This window comes from Chiloscyllium plagiosum, chromosome 4 (genome assembly GCF_004010195.1).
Source record: "Chiloscyllium plagiosum isolate BGI_BamShark_2017 chromosome 4, ASM401019v2, whole genome shotgun sequence".
NCBI classification, from domain to species: Eukaryota; Metazoa; Chordata; class Chondrichthyes; order Orectolobiformes; family Hemiscylliidae; genus Chiloscyllium; species Chiloscyllium plagiosum.
The window spans coordinates 33,607,612-33,632,632 of NC_057713.1; the positions used below are offsets into that span (position 1 = coordinate 33,607,612).

At 39.0% G+C, this 25,021-nt stretch overlaps 1 protein-coding gene across 3 annotated transcripts in view; it reads right to left on the reverse strand.

The window, feature by feature from the left end:
- Window positions 1–8,673: 8,673 nt before the first annotated feature.
- Window positions 8,674–25,021, reverse strand: part of elp6 (elongator acetyltransferase complex subunit 6) — a 59,739-nt gene continuing 43,391 nt past the window's right edge. For all 3 annotated transcript variants that reach the window (XM_043687919.1, XM_043687920.1, XM_043687918.1), the window contains exons 4-7: window positions 24,717–24,850; window positions 17,720–17,912; window positions 11,551–11,697; window positions 8,674–9,256 (exon numbers count right to left, since the gene is read on the reverse strand). In XM_043687919.1, the coding sequence (XP_043543854.1) occupies window positions 9,128–9,256; window positions 11,551–11,697; window positions 17,720–17,912; window positions 24,717–24,850 (603 nt within the window). In that variant the 3' untranslated portion in view covers window positions 8,674–9,127. The remainder of the gene's footprint in view (window positions 9,257–11,550; window positions 11,698–17,719; window positions 17,913–24,716; window positions 24,851–25,021) is intronic.

Below are 25,021 nucleotides of genomic sequence, written 5' to 3' on the forward strand. Positions count from 1 at the left end.
AGGCCTGTACAACCTCAACATGACATCCCAACTCCTGTACTCAATCCTCTGACCATAAAGGAAAGCATACCACACACCTTCTTCACTATCATATCCACCTGCAACACTACTTTCAAGGAGCTATAAACCTGCACTCCAAGGTCTCTGTGCTTTGTTCAGCAGCACGCCCTGGGACCCCACCGTGCTTTGTTCAGCAGCACACCCTGGGACCCCACCATCCAGTGTGTAAGTTCTGCTCTGATTTGCCTTTCCAAAATACAGCACCTCACATTTATCTAAATTAAACTCCATCTGCCATTCCTCAGCCCATTGGCCCATCTGATCACAATTCCATTGTATCCTGAGGTAACCTTCTTTGCTGTCCACTACACCTCCAATTTTGGTGTCATCTGCAAACTTTCTAACTAGACCTCTTATACAAATGATTTGGATGCGAGCATAAATGACAAAAAGTAGTGGACCCAGCACCGATCCTTGTGGCACTCCACTGGTCACAGAACTCCAGTCTGAAAAGAAACGTTCCACCACCACCCTGTCTTCTACCTTTGAGCAAGTTCTGTATCCAAATGGCTACTTCTCCCTATATTCCATGAGATCTAAACTTGCTAACCAGTCTTCCGTGGGGAACATTGTCGAACGCCTTACTGAAGTCCATATAGATTAACTCCACCACTCTGACCTCATCAATCCTCTTTGTTACCTCTTCAAAAAACACAATCAACGTCGAAAGACACAATTTCCCATGCACAAAGCCATGCTGACTATCCAGAATCAGTCCTTCCATTTCCAAATACATGTACATCCTGTCCCTCAGGATTCCCTCCAACAACTTGCCCACCATTGACGTCCAGCTCACTGGTCCATAGTTCCCTAGCTTGTCCTTACCACTCTTCTTAAATAGTGACACCAGGTTAGCCAACCTCCAGTCTTCCGGCACCTCACCTGTGACTATATATAGTGAATGATAAAAATATCGCAGCACTTTCCTAGCTTCTCAGAGTTATGGGGTACACCTGATCAGGTCCTGGAAATTTATCCACTTTACACATTTCAAGACATCCAACACTTCCTCCTCTGTAATATGGATATTTTTCAAGATGTCACCACCCAATTCCCTACATTCTATATCTTCCATGTCCTTTTTCACATTAAACACTGATACAAAATACTCGTTTTATATCTTTCCCATTGTCTGTGGCTCCACACAAAGGCTGCCTTGCTGATCTATGAGGGACCCTATTCTCTCTCTAGTTACCTTTTTGTCCTTAAATGCATTTTTAAAAGCCCTTTTGATTCTCTTTTCCCTATTTGCCAAAGCTATCTCATGTCCCCTTTTTGCCCTCCTGATTTCCCTCAATTGTTGCTTTGAAATGAGTCGAGACATCCATCAGAGATTTAGAATGATGACTAAAATGATCATCAAATTGAGTGGGCTTTCAAGGAAATAAGGGCATCGAAGTTAGTAAGGGGAACTCTGAAGAGCTGAAATCGTTATTGCCAGCATTGGAATGATACAAGAAAAATGTCTAAAGCTATGGGACAGTCCCAACTTGGTCTACTCGAAAATCTTTTCACACCTGGCAGAGATTTTCCTCACATTTACCTCATGCTCTCGATGTGGTCTCCTCTACAGAAGGGAGACAGGATGCGAACTTGTGTAGTGTTTCAGGGAACATCTCTGGGACATGTGCACCAAACAAACCCACCAACCTGTGGCCAGCCACTTCAACTCCCCCAATGACATGCAAGTCCAGGTCTCATCTACCATCAAACCATCCAAGGATTAGAGGAAGAGCACCTCAATTTCCACCTTGGGACTCTTCAACCACATGGCATCAACATCAATTTAGTGTCATAGAGATGTCCAGCACAGAAACAGACCAACTAGTCCAACTTGTCCACGCTGACCAGATGTCCCAATCTAATCTAGTCCCACTTGCCAGCACACTGCCCATATCCCTCCAAACCCTTCCTATTCATATACCCATCCAGATGCCTTTTAAATGTTGCAATTGTACCAACCTCCACCACTTCCTCTGGCAGCTCATTCCATACACGTACCACCCTCTGCGTGAAAAAGTTGCCCCTTAGGTCCCTTTTAAATCTTTCCTCTCTCACCCCAAATCTAGCCCTCTAGTTCTGGACTTCCCTCACCCCAGGGAAAAGACTTTGTCTATTTTTCCCATCCATGCCCCTCATGATTTTATAAACCTCTACAAGGTCACCTGTCATCTGCCGACACTGCAGGGAAAACAGCCTCACCTCTTTAATTTCTCCCTATAGCTCAAATCCTCCAAACCTGGCAATATCCTTGTAAATCTTTTCTGAATCCTTTCAAGTTTCGCAACATTCTTCCAATAGGAAGGAGGTCAGAATTGCACGCAAAATTCTAGAAGTGGTCCAACCGCAACATGACTCCTAAATGTCATTAGTTTCCAAATCTCCCCTTCACCATCCCCCACCCCATCCCAGATCCAACCCTCCAATTGGGCACCACCCTCTTCACCTGCCCATCTTTCTTCCCACCTATTCACTCCACCAAACTACCACAATCACTCCCTCCATTGCATCTACCTATCGCCTTCTCAGCTACATTCCCGCCCACCCCCCTTCCTATTTATCCCTCAGCCCCCTTTCTCCCCCACATTCCAGATGATGGACTTATGCCTGAAACATCAACTCTCCTGCTCCTCGGATGCTGCCTGACCTGCTGTACTTCTCCAGCATGACACTTTTCGACTCTCCCAAAGCTGGTTCATCTACACCATTGGATTCTCTAATTCTCACCCAGAATCCCCCAAATACCTTCTTGGTTCAAATCTTTCCCTCTTCATTACAGTACTCTTTAACCATACAAGTCACATACGGTTTGCTTCCACAGTTGTCAATGTTCACCCAGCTCTAACATTTCTGTAATCCTTCTTCTCAGTCCACGTCCAACATGCCTCTTCAGGCAAATACTTCAGTCCAAAAATGTACTATTGTCATGATTGGTGCAGCATGTCCTATCTGAACCGCAAACTAATTTTATATTTAAAAATGGACAGAGGGGTTGGCCTTCAGATCACCTGCCTTCAGTTATGCATTGGAACTATTTCCTTAAGACAGAACAAAGGAACATTCCTGAGTGACATAAGTCAATACCCCTCCTTGAAATCAAATAGGATAATTGATTTAATCGAACTTTTGAAAAACAAGGCACTGTCTCAACTTCTTAAAAGGTATTAAACCACAACACAGGATGTTGCAATCAACCTAATCACACCCCTGTGTGGTAGACTGTTCTGATGAGACCACCACTAAAAGTGCTAAGTTGATTAGAGATTTCCACCACAAGCTATCAATTTGGAGATGCCGGTGTTGGACTGAGGTGTACAAAGTTAAAATCACACAGCACCAGGTTATAGTCCAACAGGTTTAATTAGAAGCACACTAGCTTTCGGAACGCCGCTCTTTCATCAGATGGTTGTGAAGAAGGAGCGGCGCTCTGAAAGCTAGCGTGCTTCCAATTAAGTCTGTTGGACTATAACCTGGTGTTGTGATTTTTATCAAGCTATCAAAGTAGCAGTCCTTGAAGACAACCTGGGAACAACTGTATGAGATCAGGCAATCAGATGACCTAATCTGTTCCAGTTCTAGTTCACCTGTGAACCAAGCAATAACAGGAAACCTCACAGGCTGCTAAGACCCATGCTTTAATTTCAAGGTGTTAACAACATTCAAGAAACTACACCTGCCTCATGGAAAACCTGAGATCGTAAAACCAGAAATGGAAATAGCATAATTTGTAAAAGGTAAAACAACCTTTATCGGTAATCAATCTGTAATGATGTGTGTTAATGAAAGAAAGTGTGAGAGTTCATATGGATTGATGTTGTGTTATTTTCAGAGGGGGTGAGAACAAATTATCTTCCTTTAACTCTCAAAAGCTCAATGCTGAATTATTTAATCAGGATTCTCATTCCAGGGGCAGGAAACACACCTACCTCTGACATATAAAACACATGCAGAAAATCAAATACAAATTGTGACAGATTTGGCATCATCTATAATCCCCTAACCCTTCCCGAAGAGGGAAAAAAGAATCATTCAGCGATTCTGACTGGAAGGTTTGCATTGAAATTGGCAGTTATGACAGGTGACCATTGTAGGTTGGTTTACTATTTCATTCTCTCTCAACAGTTTATTGTACTTCACTGAAGGCTCATAAACAAATAATGGCTATTTGGATGAGATCACAAAGAATCAATGCATTCACGAAGCTGAAACAAAATTCCTTATAACTAACCTACTCTTCACTAAATACAAATGACATCATATCTGCAAATAAAAGTTCCAGAACTGCTCCCCTGAGGCAGAGTCAAAATTCAAAATAGTCATCAGAATGCAAGGCAAATTGCTGATGTTGTACAAAAATGCAAAATTAGCCACAGTTAAGACTTCTAGCTGCTCGAAAACAAAAAAGGTCCGGTTTCAACTTACAGTCTGCACCAACCGATGTGTTGGGATTGTTTGAACATGAATCTGGCACCATGTGAACTTGAAATGGCCCAAGTTCAATTCTGATCTATGCTGCAATTTATCCTCAAGAATGGAATGGAGTCAAAAGGTAGTGAACATTGGAAAATAAAGGCTTCTCTGCTCATTTTTTAAAAAATTGGTCATGGGATATGACTGCCATTGGCAAGGCTAGCATTTTTTTCCACCCACATTTCTAATTCAGCTCAAAAAAGCGATGGTGAGCCATCTTCTTGTGCTGTATTTCATCTGCAGTTGCATAACTGATTGTTGACAGGGAATTCCAGGATTTTGAGCCGCAACAATGAAAGGCCCACAATATGTTTCCAAGTTGGATGTGTGACTTGAAGGGAAATCGAAGGGCGATGGATTTCCCATGCATCTTTTGCCCTGATGTCCTGAGTTTTGTTGCACAAAATTTATCCATTTGTTGCAATGCCACAAGTCTCCACCAACATCTAAGCCAGAGTTCCAAAGACATACAACCCTCAAAAAAATTCTCATTGGCCCTGATTGGGTAACCTCAAATCTTAAAACATTGTCTTATAATTCTGCATTATTTCATAAGAGGAAGCATCCTTTCCATGTTCACCTTGTCAAGACCATTCAGAATCATTAGATATTCACTTAGTATATATGTTTCGCTAAAAACACTACCATTCTTCTAAACTCCAGCCTCCTAATGTATCTTCGTGAGACAACCTGCTCATTCCAATGATCAATTTGGTAAGTCTCCCCTGAACCATCTTAATGCATTTACATCCTTCATCAAACAAGGAAACTAAAACTGTGCACAATGAGAGATGCGGTCTCACCAGCACTGTGTAAATGAAGTACAATGACCTTGCTTTTATATTCAATTCTTGTTTAATATAGGATAGCTCTCTTGGTGACATGCTGTACCTGAATACTGTACTAAATTTTTGAAAATCACAAACACCTAAATCCCTCAGCACCTCTGAGTTACTCACTCATTTAAGTAATACTCATTTTTCCTGATTGTGAACTTTACAATTTCCCTCCACTACATCTAGATTTTTGCCTATTAACTAAATCTACTTATATCACTCTGATGTCCTTACATCTTTTTCACAACATACTTACCCTACCCATCTTGGTGTCATTGCAAATTTAGCTAAAATACCTTTGCTCAATCAAGTCATTGATATGAATTGTAAAAATTTGAGATGCCACAGAGTCCTGTCTATTGATCACATCCTGCCAATTTGATAAAGACACATTTAGGATAAAGACATTTATGCATACTTTCTGCCAGCCAATTTTCTATCCATATCCATATGTTATCCCCACAAAGAGCTTTTTTGTTGCAATGATCTTTGATGGGGCATCCTGTCAAATATCTTCTGGAAATCCAAGTATAATAGGCCTAAAAGCTCCCTTTGACCTATAATGCATGTCATTCTTCCAAAGAATTTCAATCAGTTGATTAAACAGGATTTCCCTTTGTCAAAACTATGCTGACTCTTCCCAATTACCTCCAGTTTTTCTAAGTATTTCATGATTGATTGCAACATCTTCCTAATGACAGATGTCAAGTTTACAGTTTCTGCCTTCCTCCCTTCTTAAATAGAAAGATTATATTTGTTACTTTCCAGTCTAATGGAGACTTTCCTGAATCTATGAAACTTGGAAAATTAATACCAATGCATTTACTATCCCTCAATCCTCAGCTCCATCGTTTGCTTAGTATCACTTCCCATATGATTGCAATATGGTGAAATTACACTCTCCCTTCCACTTCCTGAGTTAAAGCCATTACTGGAATGTTTTTGTATTCTCTCTCGTGAAAACAGAAGCAAAATATTTGATGCAACATGACATTTCCTTACCATCTACTTTAAATTCTCACTCTCTAGAAGAAACTGCTCATTCCTAAATTTCTTCCTCCTGATTAATATTTTGTCATTTGCTGCTGCTTGTTATATTCCTTTAATCATCTGACTTGCCACACACATGCTGTCATGTGCTTTTTCAAGGTTGATACTTTAACTATCGATGGTGGGTCGCCTCTTTGGAAATTTTATAGTACAAATATACTTATTCTGAGATATCCACTTATCCCTTGATCTATCCACTAGTCTTGTGTGCCAGTTCACTTCAGCTGGCTCAGTTCCCATGCCAATATAGATGCACTTATTCAGGTTTAAAATAGAAGTTGGAGACCCAATCTTCTCCCTTTCAAGTGCCATAAAATTCAACCATATTGTGAGAAGTACAATCAAGGAGTGCCTTAGCTGAGGTCATTAATAATCTAGTAACATTACACAATACCAAATCTAATATGACCTGCTGCCTGATTATAAACATGCTGCTCTTAAAAAGCTCTCAAAATAATTTGATGAACTCTTCCAGGTTTCCACTGCCAATCTGATTTTTCCAGTTTCTACAAAGTCATCCACAATTATTTGTCATATACTTTGTTCTACAGTGTTCAACCAATATTTCTTGTATACTTTGCTCCACACTGCGGTTACTGTTCAGAGGCCCGTAGATGGCTCCTGCTAATGACTGACTTATTTTTCCTATTATTTATCATCTTCACCCGAACCAATTCTCCATCCTGATCTCCTGAACCATGGTGATCATTAATTAATGCACAAGTGTCAGGTTTGACGAACAGTGCTATAATCTCCACCTATTCCCCTTGAATGTAATACACTCATCAATACACGGGACCCAAACCTTGCCATCCTGTAACACTCTCTCCATACTGGCCATCAGATCTTATTTATTTACTTTAATTGCTATATAATGAAAGTTATTTAGTCTTTTTATAGTTTTACAACATTCCCTGTCCCTTCCTGCCATTCTGTGGTGATCTTTACTATTTTCCTCTCTTATCTCTTTTCAATATACAATATGTGATTCCTTGTCTCACTATTTAATATAAAACCTTCACTACATGCTTGTTATGTGCTTCACAAGAATCATCTGAAAAGCCCACTTTCACCACTAGTCCCAGTGGCCCAAAACACATTTCTCCCACTCTAGTTTATGAGCTATGCATTCATTGCTCTAATTTTATGCACTCTTTGACATTTTGCATGCATCTCAGGTAATCTGTAGGTTATAAACTTTGAGATTCTTTTTTGATTAAGTACCGAAATTCTCATTCTCTTTGCAGAACCTCTTTCCTAATTCTATGAAACTTGAAATAGTTCAGAAAAGATTTACGAGAATGTTGCCAAAGTTGGAGGATTTGAGCTATAGGGAGAGGCTGAATAGGCTGGGGCTATTTTCCCTGGAGCATTAAACACTGAGAGGTGACCTTATAGAAGTATGTAAAATCATGACAGGCATGGATAGGGTGAACAGTCAAAGTCTTTTTTTTCCTCCATGGCAGGTGAATCCAGAACTAGCACAGGTTTAAGATGAGAGGGAAAGATTTAAAAAGGACCCAAGGGGCAACCTTTTCCACACAGATGGTGGTGCAGGTGTGAAATGAGGTGCCCGGGGAAGTGGTGGAGAATGGTATTACAACATTTAAAAGTCATCTGGACAGATGCATGAATAGGAAGAGATTAAAGGGATATGGGCCAAATGCTGGCATGTGGGACTAGGTTAATTTAGGATATCTGGTTGACATGGAAACTCATTCAGTCCAACCCATCCATGCTGTACATCTCTATGACTTTGTCTTTGGTACCTACATGTGAGAACATGTATAGAGATAAGCAGATAGGGAAAGAGATAAGTTTTGAGTTTTGTGAAACAAGCGGTTCAGCTGAGCATGACTCAAATCAGATAAGAACTTGCAGTTAACAATGGAGTGCTGGAGGCAAGGGTAATGGGTTAACAAGGTGGAAAAGCATTCCTTATGTAGAGCCATTTAACAATATTGGAAGCATTCAGTATGTAAGGTCAGTTAACAAGTTGAAAAGTATTCATTATATGAAGCCAGTTAAGGTTAAGAACATTCATTGTCTAACACCAGATGGCTTAATCTTTACTATTGACACTTGCTGATTGTAACGGTCACCCAATCAACATGTATGTTGCCTTACCTGGATGCTCCTCCCTGTAAAATAACTATATAACTCATTAAGAAACTGCTGTTCGAGAGAAAAGACTGAGAACTCATATGGGCAATCGTTCTCTCTCCCTCCAGGGCCCGGAATAAAGATGATGGAGTTGTTACAGTAACTTGATTTATTCCCCTAATACAAAATACCAGTAAACAAAGTACATTTAAAAAAGATGACTGTTCAGATAGAAGAGAAGATCAAAAGTGTGAGAGGAAACAAAACAAATATTTTTTGATTGGTTTGAACTGCTGAATACTAGCCCATAAATTAAAATATTGAAGTCATAGGACACGAAAAAAAACAAAGTATAAACTTTACAATGGATAGTATGCAGTACAACCGGGTGTAGAAATTGTATCTTTGCAGACGAATTAACATCTTACAAATGTGACATATACAATCGCATACCTTATGAAAACATTTTGAAATCAAATACACATGTTTGAAGTCCAGGGATCTTGTAGTTGCTCTGCATGATAAGTCCAAGTGCATTTGAATAAAAGTTAACTGGGCAAGACTCATGTCCATTTCTCACAGCAGTGAAACAATTCCAATGGAATTCCCTAGAGCACAGAAGATGAGGTTCCTCTGGCAAAAAAGTTCACATTTTTGTCTTGTATTTTGTATTGGAAGATTTTGGTTATATTTCTTTCAGACTTTACAGGTGAAGGGGAACGACAAGTCATTGTAAGCTGCAAATGAGATTAATAAAAAGAGGAGACTTCAAGTCTGGCAATAAGAAATCATGATGCAATGCTTAGTTTCAAAATAGTCTAAGGTACAAAATTGTCAGTGCATATGAATTAAGTAGAATAGGCTGTTTAGCTCCTCAAAACTGCACTATTATTCAATAACAATGGGAAAGGTAATGACTTAGTGATATTGTCACTTGATTAGCACTTCGAGAGACAGCTAATGTTCTGGGAACCAACATTCAAATCCTACCACAGCAGAACTTGAATTCAATAAAGAGCATGAGAAGTCTAATGGTGACCATTAAAGAATTGCCATTTGTTATTAGATAAAACCTATTTGGCTTAAACATATTTGCTAGTAAAGGAGAAATGCTTTCCCTACTTGATCTGGACTATCGTAACCCCAGACCCACATGTGGTTGACTTAACTGTTCCCCGAAATTGCCAAACAAGCTCGTCGTCTGCTCAAAAGTCTCAAAAAGAAGTACTGAACACCACTTGGAGAATGTACAGAAGCTGTAAAGGGTGCAGAATGTATTGTGTGGGCACTGTCAAATAGTGCCTTGGAAAAGCAAATATAGCATACCTACTAGTTCCTCCTGATACACATTGCTCGTTACTTTCAAAAAACCTCTAATAAATTAGTCAAATCTGATTTTCCCTTTCATAAGGCCATGCTGACTCTGACTGACTGCATTGAGATTTTCTAAGTACCCCACTATATTCACCTTAAAGCAAGATTCCATCATTTTTGAGATGACAACTGCTAAGCTATTTGGCCTATGGTTTCCTGCTTTGTCTATCCCCTATCCTGAATAAATAATGGGACCTCTCCAGAACCTAAGAAATTTTAGAAAATTAAAACCAATGCATCTACAACTTCCGCCATTTCTTTCAGGATTCTGGAACAAAGTCTATTAGAACCTACAGGCTTCTCCATTTTTAGTTCCAGTAAATTTCTCAGTACCATTTCTCAGGTGAATTTAATTGTTTTAACTTCATTTAATCCCCTTTCACATTTTGATTCACAATTATTTTGGAGATGCTATTTCCTTCCTGTACAAAGGTAGATGCAAAGTATCTGTTCAAATCATCCATCATTTTTTTTTATTTTCTGTGATTAGTTCACAGACTCTCTTTCAAAGACCAACACTGCCTTTGCTTCGCCTCAACCTTTTTAAATACTGTATAAACTCTTAAAATGTGTTTTTAAATTTCTGGCTAGCTTTCTCTAATTTATCCCTCCTTGTTCTTTGCTGTTCTCGGTATTCTGTCCAATCTTACCACTTCACTCACCTCTATGGAATTATACACTCTCTTTAATTGATACTATGTTTAACTTCCTTAGTTCACCACAGATGATGTGGTGATGAGAAGATGATAAGAAGATCCCTTCTCTGAAATGTACCCTTTGAGTATTCGGAAACATTTCTTTCTACCACTGCGTCTGCCTAGCTCATAACTTATTTTCCCAATTCACAGCCTCCTAATTGCTTTTAAGTTTAAGAAACCGTATTTAAGGATCCATTTATACTGAATATAAGTTTGGTGAAAAATATTGACACTGAATAAGACAATACATACATTATAAAGCTAGTGTCATGCTTTGATTACAAACTGCTCAAACCATCTTAACAGATTTTCTAGATATTTAATGTGATATTAACTGGATTGAAATGTAGGTTATAGGTTATTCCTATTGTCATTCTTTTCTATATAACTCACATTTACAGATACTCTCTTTACTGAGCTTACTTCCAGTAATTTTAAATAAGGATCAGTCTAGCAATCCTGGAAATTGCAGCTTTGGTCTCAGCTGCAGTTTAAGGTCTAGCTGACAATTATGGATACCAACAGGTGTTATATACTCTCTCCAAATGGTCATTCTTTCTTCAAAAGCTGGACCTGTAACTGAATCTACTGGTCATTGGTCTTCACCAGCATACACTGAACTGTACAAAAAAAACACCTTTTTAAAAAGTAACATTTACACATCAGGAAAATAGAGCTTCCTGGTTGCTAACCTGATCATAGTCTTGGCCAAGATCTGAACTCAGCAGAGGTCAGAGAACCAGGCCTTCTGTATGGCTCAGAGCCACACTATGCATTGCATTTCACTGGTGACCAGTCAGAAGGAATCAGATTAATGCAATGAAGTTGCTCAGTTTAATCACAAAATAATTAGGATTTGGCATTCCTTTCATGCTAACATTATGCTCAACTTGTAGCTGTCCCTCAAATAATTATTCAATCATTACTGAAGCCAATCATTTATTAGCAAACAGTCATACCTGACCATGGATATCCTTGCAGTAGCCAGTTGTCAATCCTTCTACCTGCAATATTAGGTGGCACTGGTGACTCAGGGATTTGACAACAAAGTTATTTTCTTCGTCTTCTAAATCCTCAGTGTTATGCACCAGCATCACTACGTTTCCCTTCAATACAAATAGTTTGAACAATTGCATTAGTTGAGGATATAAATAAAACAACTTGCCACTATGTGAAAGTATGAAACCCACCCAAGACACTTCTCACAGGCAGGTAATAAGACACTGAGCCAAATAGATTAAGACAGGTGACTAAATGATTGGTTATGAAGAAAAACTTTAAAGTAGCATCTTGAAAGAAAGATGGACAGGTGAAGAGGCTTATGGAGAGAATTAGAATTTAGAAGCTATATGTTAAATATATAGCTGACAATGTTGGAGCAACATAGGTTGGTAATACGAAACAAGTCAAAGTTGGACAAACAGAATGGAGAGGTTATAGAGTTGACAGAAAAAAAAGATTGCATTTATACTTTTATGATTAGACACTTGAACCACTATACAATCAAATTAACTATTTTAAAGAATAGTCACTGTAGCAGTGTAGAAAATGTGGCAGAAACACACATGGAACTAACTCCTGTAAGCTGCAATGTAATAATGACCTGTGTAATTTGCCACTGAGACACTGATTGATGGATAAGTATTCACCAGGATTTCAGGATTATATTCTTTGCTTGTTTTTGAAATACTGAATGCAATGGAATCTTGTGTCTACTTGCGCTGTAAATTTGGACCTTAGTTTAATGTCTCATTCAAAAGGAGTGCAATACTCTTCAGTATTGCGATGAAACGTCAATCTTGATTTTATTTTACCCAAGACAGGGCTAAAGCTATGGATCTGAACAAATGCGACATTACGAAACAAAAGGAAAGCTTCATTTGGACCAGAAGCTAAATGTTGATTATAAACACAGGACTGATATACAAACAGGATTTGGACCAAATTAGTATACAGGATCAAAACTTTATTCTAAATTCCTCCACTGAAGATAGTGAACACTAGATAACCAGACCCACAGACCCCAGTATGTTGCCAAGTTCACACAACATAAAATAAGGCAACAAATATGGCAAATTGATTAAACAATCTTATCCACAGTAGCCACAGTTACTTTTCAGTGTGTAATGTTAATTTTACTGTACAACCTTCACTGCAGATTAGTGAACTCAAAATAAAACGGGAATCAAACTAGAAACATTCTGTTGTTATATTGTACCAGAACAGAGTACTTGCTTGCCAGTAAAAGCTCTGGAGTTATACCATCCAGCCATTCTGATCTATTCTGTCGGTGTATGCTCTGCACTTCAATTCCATTTTCTTGCATTCGGTCGTAACTATCAACATCAAACGAGGACTCTATCATTTGAAGAACCCTATTTTAAACCTGCTTCCAGACTGGCTTAGCTCTAATTTAAGATTATGTGCTTTGTTCTCAATTAGCCAGCAGAGATACTATTTGTGTTTCTATTCCTAACCAAAATGTATTTTAGCATTTTAAGCATCTCATTCGAGGCATCTCTCAAGCTTGTATATTGAAGCAATACAAGCAAACTGCATGCAAACCTACTCAATTTAGTGCCTTTGGGTCCAGTATAATTCTGGTGAATCTGTGCTGTAACTGCTCTGAAATCAATATAAGTTTCCTCAAGTGTGGTGTCCTAAACTGAAAGCAATATCCAGATGGAGTCCAATCAAGATGCCTTATAATGGAGGATAGTTTCAACCATTTCATAGTCCAGCATCCTTAGAGAAATATATTTTAAATATCATTTTAATTATCTGCATTAAGAGATTTACTGGGAATTTGTGCACTTTGAAGAGCTTAGTCAGATGCATATTAACTTCATTCATTTATTTAATTTTCTTAGTTGCATTTGCTATTTTAAATTGCAAGTCTGCATTGTGTAGGCAATCAAGATAACAATCCAAATACTGGATATCAATGATGATTTTGTCACAACAGAGGTCAGAGGAGTTTTTCCCTCTCCAGTCCCCACTACTGACTGGTCACAACATATGGCAAAAATGAGGACTGCAGATGCTGGAGATCAGAGTCAAGATTAGAGTGGTGCTGGAAAAGCACAGCAGGTCAGACAGCATCCGAGGAGCAGGAAAAGTCCTGATGAAGGGCTTTTGCCTGAAATAGCAGCCTGACCTGCTGTGCTTTTCCAGCACCACTCTAATCTGGTCACAACATACATTTAAGTGATTTACCCAGTTACCAAGGGATCAGTTGCATCCCTTCTCCTTTTTTAGATTCAGAATAAAAAAGATCCAACCAGATCTTTTTCTAAAATTAAAACAAAATGAATTTGTTACAAAATAAGAAAAAGGAAACTCTAAGTTGGTTAAGCAAATGCATTTTGCAATGTGAAATTAAGCCAGCCAATAAACACACCAAATACAGAAAAATAAATGCTTTTGCAGAAATTTACTTTAAAAAAAAATACTGTGGCCAATAATTGTTGGTTTTCAAGGATAAAAAGCTAAAGCATAACTGGTCGCAACAATTATGTTGTGACGCATGTGGCTTGCATTACAGAACATAAGCAAATGTCTCTGGATCCTTTGCAGACAGTTCAGTCAGGAACTGTCAAAAACATTCCATATGGAAGTCTTTCAGGCTAACAGAAAGATCAGAATTTCAGTTCTCACACTGAACTCAACAAGGGTTTCTTGGAAAGGCAGAGGCTGGGCAGGGCAGCTCATTTCTATCAGCAGGCTATGAACCAAATGAAATCTAAACAATCCCCACACAAGAATAATTTCCAGACATAGTCATAAACCTAGTAAGGTGTTTGCAGTAAATAGTTCCAAGTAATTAGCTAAAGCCATGAAACTTAAGGTTTTCTTTTTTAAGGCCCCACGATCCTTTTCATGATTAAAATAAAGTCCAGATTCACAAATTTAAATGGACAACTGTCCATAATAATTTAACATGAATCCTCAAAAACAAAATTAAGCATCTTAATAATGATTTGCTTTTCTTCAACTGGATTGATTTGAACATCAGATTTTAAATTTGTCAACAGCATTTGCAACACATCTAGAACTCGCCGTTTTCAATTAGAAGTAAACCATTAGTCTAACCAACCCTTCAGTTTAGAAGATCATGACCCAACTCTCCTATTGTCATTTGGTAGAACAGAATTTGAGAGTACTGCTGAAAGGCATATTTTATGAAGATGTTACCATGGATAATGCACAAGTTACTGATGACTTACAGTTAAATGTTAAGCTCTGTTCAAATTTTAAACCAGTTAAATTGACTGCTCAAAGCAATGCCATGAGATACAGAGAATGGCTGACACTATTCTGTAGAGTTGAAACAGGCAGTGTATGTTTAGTGCTTCCTGTCTTCAAAGAACAGAGCTCTACATATTAATATACTTAATTGCCAGCATGTGCAAGGGTGCCACACTGCAAGACCAACCCCAAATTGCACGTCAGCATAATTCTTCTCTCACTAGATTATTTATCAATTGTTATCAAATGTTGGATGATGTGTTGAGACTTAAGCCCAAGTCAGTTAGGTACACTTGGTATCTTCTGTGTTATAAACAACTGATGGGTTATTTTGTTTCATGATCCACAAATCTTAACATATGGGCTACATATCTAGCAGGACAATAGCACTTAAGTTCATCTACCACACTATTCATTTAATAGCTGGGGAGAACATCTCTTTGGTTTGATGGAAGCATCCTGGTGAACACCACTCATGTTGATACATCACCATAGCAGTGTGAATCAGCAAGCTTCATGGGTCATTCAAATCTTAGCAGATACACTGAAAAAGTCTAGGAACTTCTCAGGACCAAATGAGACAGCCTTCACCTTGTTATTGAGTGTGAGATATACAGCAAAAAAAAAATCTGATTAAGTAATCTTTATCATGCAAAATGACTTCTATGTGCCTGATTTCAGTATTAAGCTTGAAAAGTCAACAAATGGCTCAGGCCTTATTTACATGTTTACCAATAAGCTGATATTGAGTCAAGTTGTAGGTATTCCAAACCTTTACTGAGCAATGACGGTTGGTTTGAAGTAGATAACAGCAAAAATAAAAATAAACATGCTGACTAATTTCTTAAAAAGGGTATCAAGAAGAAGATGTTCCTTTGTTCCATTTCAAAGGTGAATTTGTGCACAGGATGAAACTCATTGAGACATCAGGAAATCCTTGCACGCAATTGCTGATTCAAAAATAACAAACCAATCATCTCCACGATTGAGGGCTGGGGTTAGGATGTTAGGCTCTGAACAGGCAGAGAAAAATGGGAATACAGAACCTGTGCAGGATTAGTTTTCAACAGCATCATGGTCAACAGACATGGTGGACCAAAGAGCCTGTTCCTGTGCTGTACTATTCTACTTGGAGATATTCCATTAAAGACATTTCTCAGGGAACCCAACAGATGTGTTTGCGAGAGTTGGACTAATGGGAATCTCATTCATCATCTATTTGGGCATGCATGGCGTCATTAAAACTGACCTCAACTATGTGAGTTGCTGAGTCCATACATTATCATGACAGTGATGCATTGCAAATGTCTATGGCTTCCTAAAGTGATACACCAGTGAATGGACTAGCAATACCAAACATGCACATGGGCACTGCATTGCTATTGATATGCAAGTGCTGTATAGCCTTGGCAAACATGAAGAAATTATTCACTGCATAAGTGGAAAACTTGCTCAAAACTGGTTGCATCAATTTGCAGAACTATTTAGTCAATTCACATAATGTAGAACTAACAACATACATAAGACAAGGTGTAAAGGGACACTGCATTTCCTTATGTCTCAATGAGTTTTATCCTGTGCTCAAATTCATTTTTGTTATTGGAAAGCCCATATATACTTAGAGAGGCAGTGAGACAAGACAAACCTGATCATATATACCACCACCAGAACATTGCTGTTATACAAGTCCAGCAACTTGTGGACAGAGTATTTATACATACTGCATCTGTTGCAACTCAAAAAAGGTCATAGCCATTCTCTGGTACATGGGTGCTTTCATTACCCTGAGAAATCAGAGGCAACCAGCCTAGCTTAAAGTTTAAAAACCTTGACAGTTAAATGCTGGTCGTCATTAACTGGTACATTTTCCATGCTTCTACCAGCCAGAATCCACTTGCCAATGATTGGCACCAACTGTAAACTTTATTTTTCCTTTACTTTTCTAATGCTTGCAAATTATTCTGATGAATTGAAGACAAAATGCTACAACAAAGTATGTCTTTCTTCACCAATACTAATATACCTCAACTACAGACAACACCTTGCCCAGTTCTTTTTGAACTGCATTTTTCATTTCAATATCCCAATAGTTGTCTATTCTGTATATTTTGTCATATGGTATAGAGATGATTTAGTTCAACATTCCAGCGTTTCATTCCCATCATTTAAATTAACCACAGAATTTAGGAAGTTGAAATAATGAAACAAAAACATTTGTAGGACTACAAGGAAAGAGCAAGAAAATAGTTTGATATTCTATCCCCCAGGAAAAAACAATTACTGCAGATGCTGGAAATCAGATTCTGGATTAGAGTGGTGCTGGAAAAGCACAGCAGTTCAGGCAGCATCCTGCTCCTCGGATGCTGCCTGACCTGCTGTGCTTTTCCAGCACCACACTAATCCAGAATTCCATCCCCCCTCCTTCCCAAATGAGTGTACACAGATAGATAGAAAAAAAGTCTTCTTTCAAGCTCTAAGTAATTCTACATTCTATTTCTCAAATAGACAACCCATCAGTAAATGTATATAAGCATACTACTATAAAATCAATATGTGTAAACCAAAAAAAAACTGATGGCCTTTGGTATCATTCTTAAGCAGTCCAAAGATCCCATTTTGAAATTATGCTAAGTAGTGTTACGATTTCCTGAGAACTGGCAGTATTAACTTTGGCAATGTTTGATATCAAGAAGACAGTGCTAAACTCTTGGGATGACACACAGATTCCAACAGCGAATACATACAATTAGGGCTAATGCAATTTTAGAAATAGTTCTTGTTTAACTGAAGTTCAGAGGTAATTCTCAAAAGAACATGATTGTATTCAATGATGATCAGTATGAGACTTGGTTAGGGGTTAGATGGTGGAAAAAAGCTTACCATAAATTTTGAGCATATTGTAGCTCTGCAGTAATGCATGAAATTCAAGATATTTACAGCACTCACTCCCAGGCTGAGCAAGACACTGAGGTCATCTATTATCAGTACTGGAAATTTCCAAGTACTTTCACTGGTTTCCGATAGTGAGACACGAACAAATTCATACAAGCAATTAAGACTTGTATCAGGTGAGCTGCAAGACAAAATTTTCAATTAAATGGATATCTGAAACTTCATCCTGCAATCAAGGGTAGATTTTTAATTATCTGGTCAGCATTTATTCCTCAACCAAGCATGAGGCACAACTTATCTGGCAACAGCATTAGGAAGGCAATGACCTTGTGGTATTATCACCAGATTATTAAATCAGCAACTCCAATAACATTCTGGGGATCCTGTTTCGAATCCTAGAATTTGAATTCAATAAATACTTGGAATTAAGTCTTATGATGAGGAGGAAACCATTACCAATTGTTGGGAAACTCAATCTGGTTCACTAATGTCCTTCACAAAAGGAAATTTGCCATCATTACCTGGTCTGGCATTAAAGTGACTTCAGATCCACAGAGATATGGTTGACTTTCATCTGACCTCTGAAATAGCACAGCAAGCAACTCAATTGAGAGTCACGATAACTTTCAAAAGATATAACAGACAGAGCTAAGTGACCCAACAACAAATGGATCAGATCTAAGCTCTGCAGACCTGCCACATTCGGTCATGAATGGTGGAAGACAACTAACCTCACAACGGAGGAGGTTCCACAAATATTCTCATCTTTAATCAATGAGAAAACTGAGCAAAAGATAAAGCTGAAACATTCACAACAACCTTCAGCCAGATGTGCTCAGTGGGTGATCCATCTCTGCTTCTCCAGTATCACAGATGCCAGTCTTCAGTCAATTCAATTCACTCCATTAAGATATCAATAGAGAGTTGGAGGTAGTAGACACTGTAAAGGCTATAGGCCATGACTTTGTTCTGGCAATAGTACTGAGGAATTGTACTCGAGAACTTGCTGCACTCCAGTCAAGCAATTCCAGTGTAGTTATAACAATGACCTTCTTACAATGTGGAAAATTGCCTAAATGTCCTGTATACAAAAAGGACGACTAATCCAACCCAACAAATTACTGCAGCCACCAGTAACCATTAGTCTACTCTCAATCATCAGGAAAATGACAAAAGGTGTCAAGAAACACCTGCTCATCAATAATTTTCTAATTGATACTCAGTTTGGGTTCCACCAGGGTCAATCAGCTTGTGATCTCATCACCTTGGTTCAAACATGGACAAATGAGGTGAATTCCAGAGGGGAGGTGAGAGTGATTACCGTTTACATCAAGAAACAAAACTGGAAGCAATGTGAATCAGGAGGAAAAAAAAACACAAGGTTGGTTGGAATTATATCTTTCACACACAAAAGGATGATAGTGGTCGTTGGACATCTATCATCTCAGCTCCAGAATTTCTCTGCAGGAGTTCCTCAGCATAGTGTCCTCGACTCAATCATCTTCAGCAGCTTCAGCAATGGCCTCTCCATCATGAATTCTGAAATGGGAATATTCGCTGTTGATTGCACAATGTTCAGCACCATTCGCAACTCCACAGATACTGAAGCAGTCTATGTTCAAATGCAGACACCTGGTCAATGTCCAGGTTTGGGCTGAAAAGTGGCAAACAAATGCTTGGTAATAACCACCCTCAATAAAAGACAGGCAATCTAACCACTGTCCCTTGACATTAAATAGCATTACCATCATCAAATCCCCCACTATGAACATCGCCAGGGTTACCAGTGACCAGAAACTGATTAAACTCACCCTTTAAATACAATGGTAGAAAAGCAGGCCAGGGGCTAAGACTACTGCAGGTGTGACAGAATACTCCCCATTTGCCTGGATGAGTGCAGCTCCAGCAATATTCAATGAGCTTGATATCATCACATCCATAAACATTAAGTCACTCCACCACCGGGTAGCAGTGTGTACTATCTACAAGATTCACTCTGCAAATTTGTCAAAGATCCTTAGGCAGCATCTTCCAAACCCACAAATACTTCAACAGGCAGCAGATATTTGAGAATATCACAACGTAGAGTGTTTATCTTTCAAGCCACTCACCATTTTGATTTGGATATATACTGTTGTCCCTTCACTGTTTCTGGGTCAAAATCCTGGAATTCCCAATGACACTTTGGCCGACTTATAGCATATGGACTGCAGCAGTTCAAGGAGTCAGCAGACCACCACCAACCTCTCCAGGACAATTAGGAATGGACAATAAATGCTGGCCCTGCCAATGATGCCCACATTTGAGTGAACTTAAAAAAATTTGGGGACCAAATTTGGATTGCAGGATTTAAGAATATTCCCTATACAATTACAGTAAATCCTCTACTTTTATATTGCATTTCCCTTGTAAGAAACCACTATATCTATTTGCATTTTGTAGTTATACAGCATAGAAACAGATCCTTCAGTCCAACTTATCCATACCAACCAAGATTCCCAAACTAAACTAGTCCCACTTACCTAGCCCTCCAAAACATTTCTTATTCATTGCTTTTAAAGGTTAACTGTACCTACATCTACCACTTCCTCTGGTAGTTCATTCTACATACAAACCACTTGTGTAAAAATAGTTACTTCTCCGGTCTCTTAAATATTTCTGCTCTCACCTTAAAAATATGCCCTCTAGTTTTGAACTCTAGTTGTATGTTTGCATCCAGCTTTTTTGATTCATTTACCATTAGACACAGATCACCCTGTACCACCACGTTCTGCAATCTCTCCCATTTACATAGTATCCTGTTTCTTAATTCTCTCAAACAGACAAGTTCACATTTACCCTCACTTCCAACCAAAGAACAGTGATCGTGCTTCAAAAATACATAAGGCTGTCAAATGTTGTGAAATATCCTGAGATTATGAGAGCGTTGACCATAAACGCAAGTTCATTTTTATGAAGAAATAGGAAAACAGATTGTAAAATCACATATGTGTTTTACTGCCTTGCGCATATTCTTCACACCATTGTGCCACAGCAGATACATTTTAACTATTATGTCAGTCTCTAAGTCCCATCTGTAAGCATCACTCTTTCAAGGGCATTCACTACATTGTCAGTAGGGCAAGGCTGTTGCACATACTTGAACATTGACCACTGCTCTCCACAGCAATGTTTCAAAAAAAACAGATAACAACTTTCACACAGCTGCTAAATCAAGGCCAATAATGCTGTCACAGATAAAGGAACAAGCATTTCAGTTGCAAGTTTATCTATTGTGGAGCTGTGAACATGGAAGGGTTAGGAAAAAAAAATAGTGGAAAAGGGAAAGAAGTGAATCCTAACTCATCCTTTGCCTCCTGAGGTGAAAGTCTACAATTAGTACACATCATTTGAGAGCTCGCTAACTAAACTGGCCAATGCATACATAAACTGTCCCTCCTATCAGAAGAATGTTGTGAAATTTGAACAGGTTCAGCAAAGATTTACAAGGGTGCTGCCAGTGCTGGAGGATTTGAGCTAAAGGGAGACGCTGAATATGCTGGGGCTGTTTTCCCTGGAGCATCAGAGACTGAGGGGTGACCTTATAGAGGTTTATAAAATCATGAGGGACATGGATAAGATAAATAGACAGAGTTTAGAGGGATATAGGGTTTAGATTAGGTTCGGATATCTGATCAGCATGGATGAGTTGGACCAAAGGGTTTGTTTCCGTGCTGTACATCAATAACTTTAAGTACATCCACAGCACAACTCAATCTCATCATCTCTTGTCATCATGGAGTTGTAATTTTAAAAGCTATATGGTCGACAAGATCAGTAATGATGCATTTTCACCCCACATTACGGAAGACGGAGAAATGGTGCTTATTACTGGAAAGAATGTTTTGTTCATCTCCCAACTCACATCTTTCCCAAAGAAGAGTGCAGCTTTCCTCAGAGTAGTAGGGGTGTGGAATGCACTGCCTGCAACAGTAGTTGACTTGGCAACTTTAAGGGCACTTAAATGGTCATTGAATAGGCATAGAACATAGAACATAGAAGAATACAGCGCAGTACAGGCCCTTTGGCCCTCGATGTTGCGCCGATCCAAGCTCACCTAACCTACACTAGCCCACTATCCTCCATACGCCTATCCAATGCCCGCTTAAATGCCCATAAAGAGGGAGAGTCCACCACTGCTACTGGCAGGGCATTCCATGAACTCTGTCAGTAGCAGTGGTGGACTCTCCCTCTTTATGGGCATATGGACGAGAATGGAATAGTGTAGGTTAGATGGGCTTCAGATTGGTTTTACAGGTCGGCGCAACATCGAGAGCCGAAGGGCCTTACTGTGCTGTAACATTTTATGTTCTAACTGGAATTTCTTCAAGTTGCTCTGCAAGCCTATATCCTGAAACTGAGTTACTAGATCTTGTCTAGATGTAAATTTGAGTGTTAGATCAATGCCAAACATAGGCTATCTAAAAATTAGGTTTTACTCCACGTGTAATTATGAGAATTTTATTTTGACCCTGCCTTAGAGTTTGCTTCTAGATTAGGTGCAGCTTCAGAAAACAAGGTATCATAGCTACCAATTACTGGAAAGATAAATGACATTGAACGTCAATTTTCAAATGTGGAACCTGCATTACACCTGTAGAAGATGAAGGGGAACTTCACAACCTTTAAATACGTGGATGAGCATGTGAAATGTCATAACATTCAAGTCTATGAGCCAAGTGCTGGAAAGTGGGATTAATGTCCATGGATTGGCTCTCTAAATGGGCTATATTGCGCTCTCTACAATTTTGAAACTGAGAACTACAGACTTTCAACTGAGCTTTGATTTTGATTTATTACCACAGTAGCATCACCCTCTCTTACTAATTCAGCTATTTATCAAGCAATCACTATTGGGACAAAGCCAATACACTTAGACCAGATACCATTACCTACAGGTTCCAGTGCGAATCACAGGTACCTGCTCCAGCAAATCACTCAGCTGTGTCAGACTTAGAACAGTCAAAACATCAGATTACCATTTGCCAGAATAAATAAAATAATTCAGGTCTGATTTATAATTTCTCTTGCTAGAAATTGAAATCAACGATCAGATAGCTTCTTTCGATTATCTATGCAACACCAAACAAGTCTGTTGAAACACATTATTAACTATCCCCATCCTGCACAAATGTCTAGCTGCAGTCTGAATATTCTTCATTCTACTTCTGCCTCCAATACTCACCAATGAAGAAACTCCTGCCATTGAAATATATCTTTTGAATTTACAAATCATTAATGTTGCTATCTTCTGGGTACAATAACATCATTACATTGTCACTGATGTAGTGATGCAGAGACTGGAATGCCTAATTCAGGAATAGAGAGAGTTTAAATCCCATAGTAGCAGTATGAACATTTAAATTCAGAAACACAAAGCATAAACAGCTAATATCTGGTCAAGGGTAAAGTCACTACAGTCCCAGAGAACTATAGGGCTACTCTCAGAGGGACAGCTAGTGCTGAGTTTAACGTAAAGGTTAGCACGCCTCAGGCAAGGGGCAAAACTACAAAGGCAGGACCTTCATGGTAACCTCAGTTGATATCCGTAGGCAGTTAAAAATATTAAATAAAGATACTGGACAGAAATCACATCACGTCCACACCCACATGTTGTTTCAATTCACTCACGGGCTGGAAAGGCCAAAAAGGTGCTGCAGCTGAGGCAGAGGCAATCTACAGGAAACGTCCAACACATGCCCAGAGTCACCATTCACAGAGCCTGGTGCCTCATTCAGCATGGTACATGCCTAGCCCCACTTCATACCTCATCACAACTGACCAAATTCTTGGAGATAACTCGTGGCCCGAAGCAAGGAATCCGACTTGCCATCTTCCCTTACCCATAATGTTCTAACAGAGCACTAGATAGAAACTCCATACATTGCACTGGTTCAAGGCAGCTCACTACCAGCTTTTAAAAAGCAGTAAATGGGCATTCCTACAATCATGAAAATGAATAAAATAAATTTTTATTTAATTTTAACAGGTTCTCAGATCTTGAGAATTAGTTGCATTTATTTAAAGAAAATTTTTGGAGATCAAGGTAAGGGGATCAAGGATTACAGGGTGAAGGCAGGAGAATGGGATTTAAAAACATATCAATCATGATCCAATGGCGGAGAAGTCTCAATGGGCCAAATGGCCTCAATTTTGCTCCCATATCTTATGGTCTCACTAAGAAATCAGACTGACAGCCAGCCATTCAGATCTTTATGTACTTTGAGCACAAGCATTCTTTTTTTTAAATTCACTCTTCAGATGATATCACTGCTACCAATGCTGACATTTCAGGCAGCCCGGTGGCTCAGTGGTTAGCACTGCTGCCTCACAGCACCAGGAACCTGGGTTTGATTCCACCCTCAGGTGACTATGTGGAGTTTGCATATTTTTCCTGTTTCTGCATGGGTTTCCTCCAGGTATTCCAGTTTCCTCCCAGTCTAGAGGTGCAGGTTAGGTGGATTGGCCAGGCTAAATTACCCATAGTGTCCCTAATTTGTAGGATAGGTGGATTAGTCATGGGAAATGCAGGGCTACAGGGGATAGGGTGGATCTAGGTGGATGATCTTCATAAGGTCAGTGTGGAGTTGATGGGCCAAACGGTCTGCCTCCACACTGTAGGGATTCTATGATTTCCTGTTTCTCTCCAGCTGCTTTTCAGGGAATGACATGGTTTTGCTGTAAATTACTGTGCAAGGTCCAATTTAGAGGGCATTTGAAATCAACCGAGTCAGCAAGGGATTTCAATTAGTTTAGATGAAATTGGATAAAGAGAAAAGGTTTCCTTTCTTGATCATTATTTACCAGCTGCATTGAAGATTTGTAGAAATGGAAGCCAGAAGAAATGGAGTACTGGTCCAGTTTTGACAACAACCTGAAACAGAACATAGGTTGCTTCATTTCTAACATTATTCAGGTCCCTTACTGGTACCTGAAGGTACTGTACCTGAGAAACTCAAAAGGGGATGGTGTTGGTGACCTACTGTCCTGTTGCTCCGTAAGTAAGGAGTCTAGAGAAGACCGGAGCCCTTCTAGAAACACCAGTTGCCCTTTCTCTCTGGCTGCAGATAGCTGAACACCCTGTAATACAACACACAATTAATTACAGATAATTCAAGGCAGACAACTTTGGGCACAGTTCAACTAGAATCTCTTTTGTGTCTGAGTCCACACTACACCAACAACATATCTGTAGACACTTAGAATGAAATACCCCAAGACATTTTAGAGAAGCTTTACATGAAAAAAATA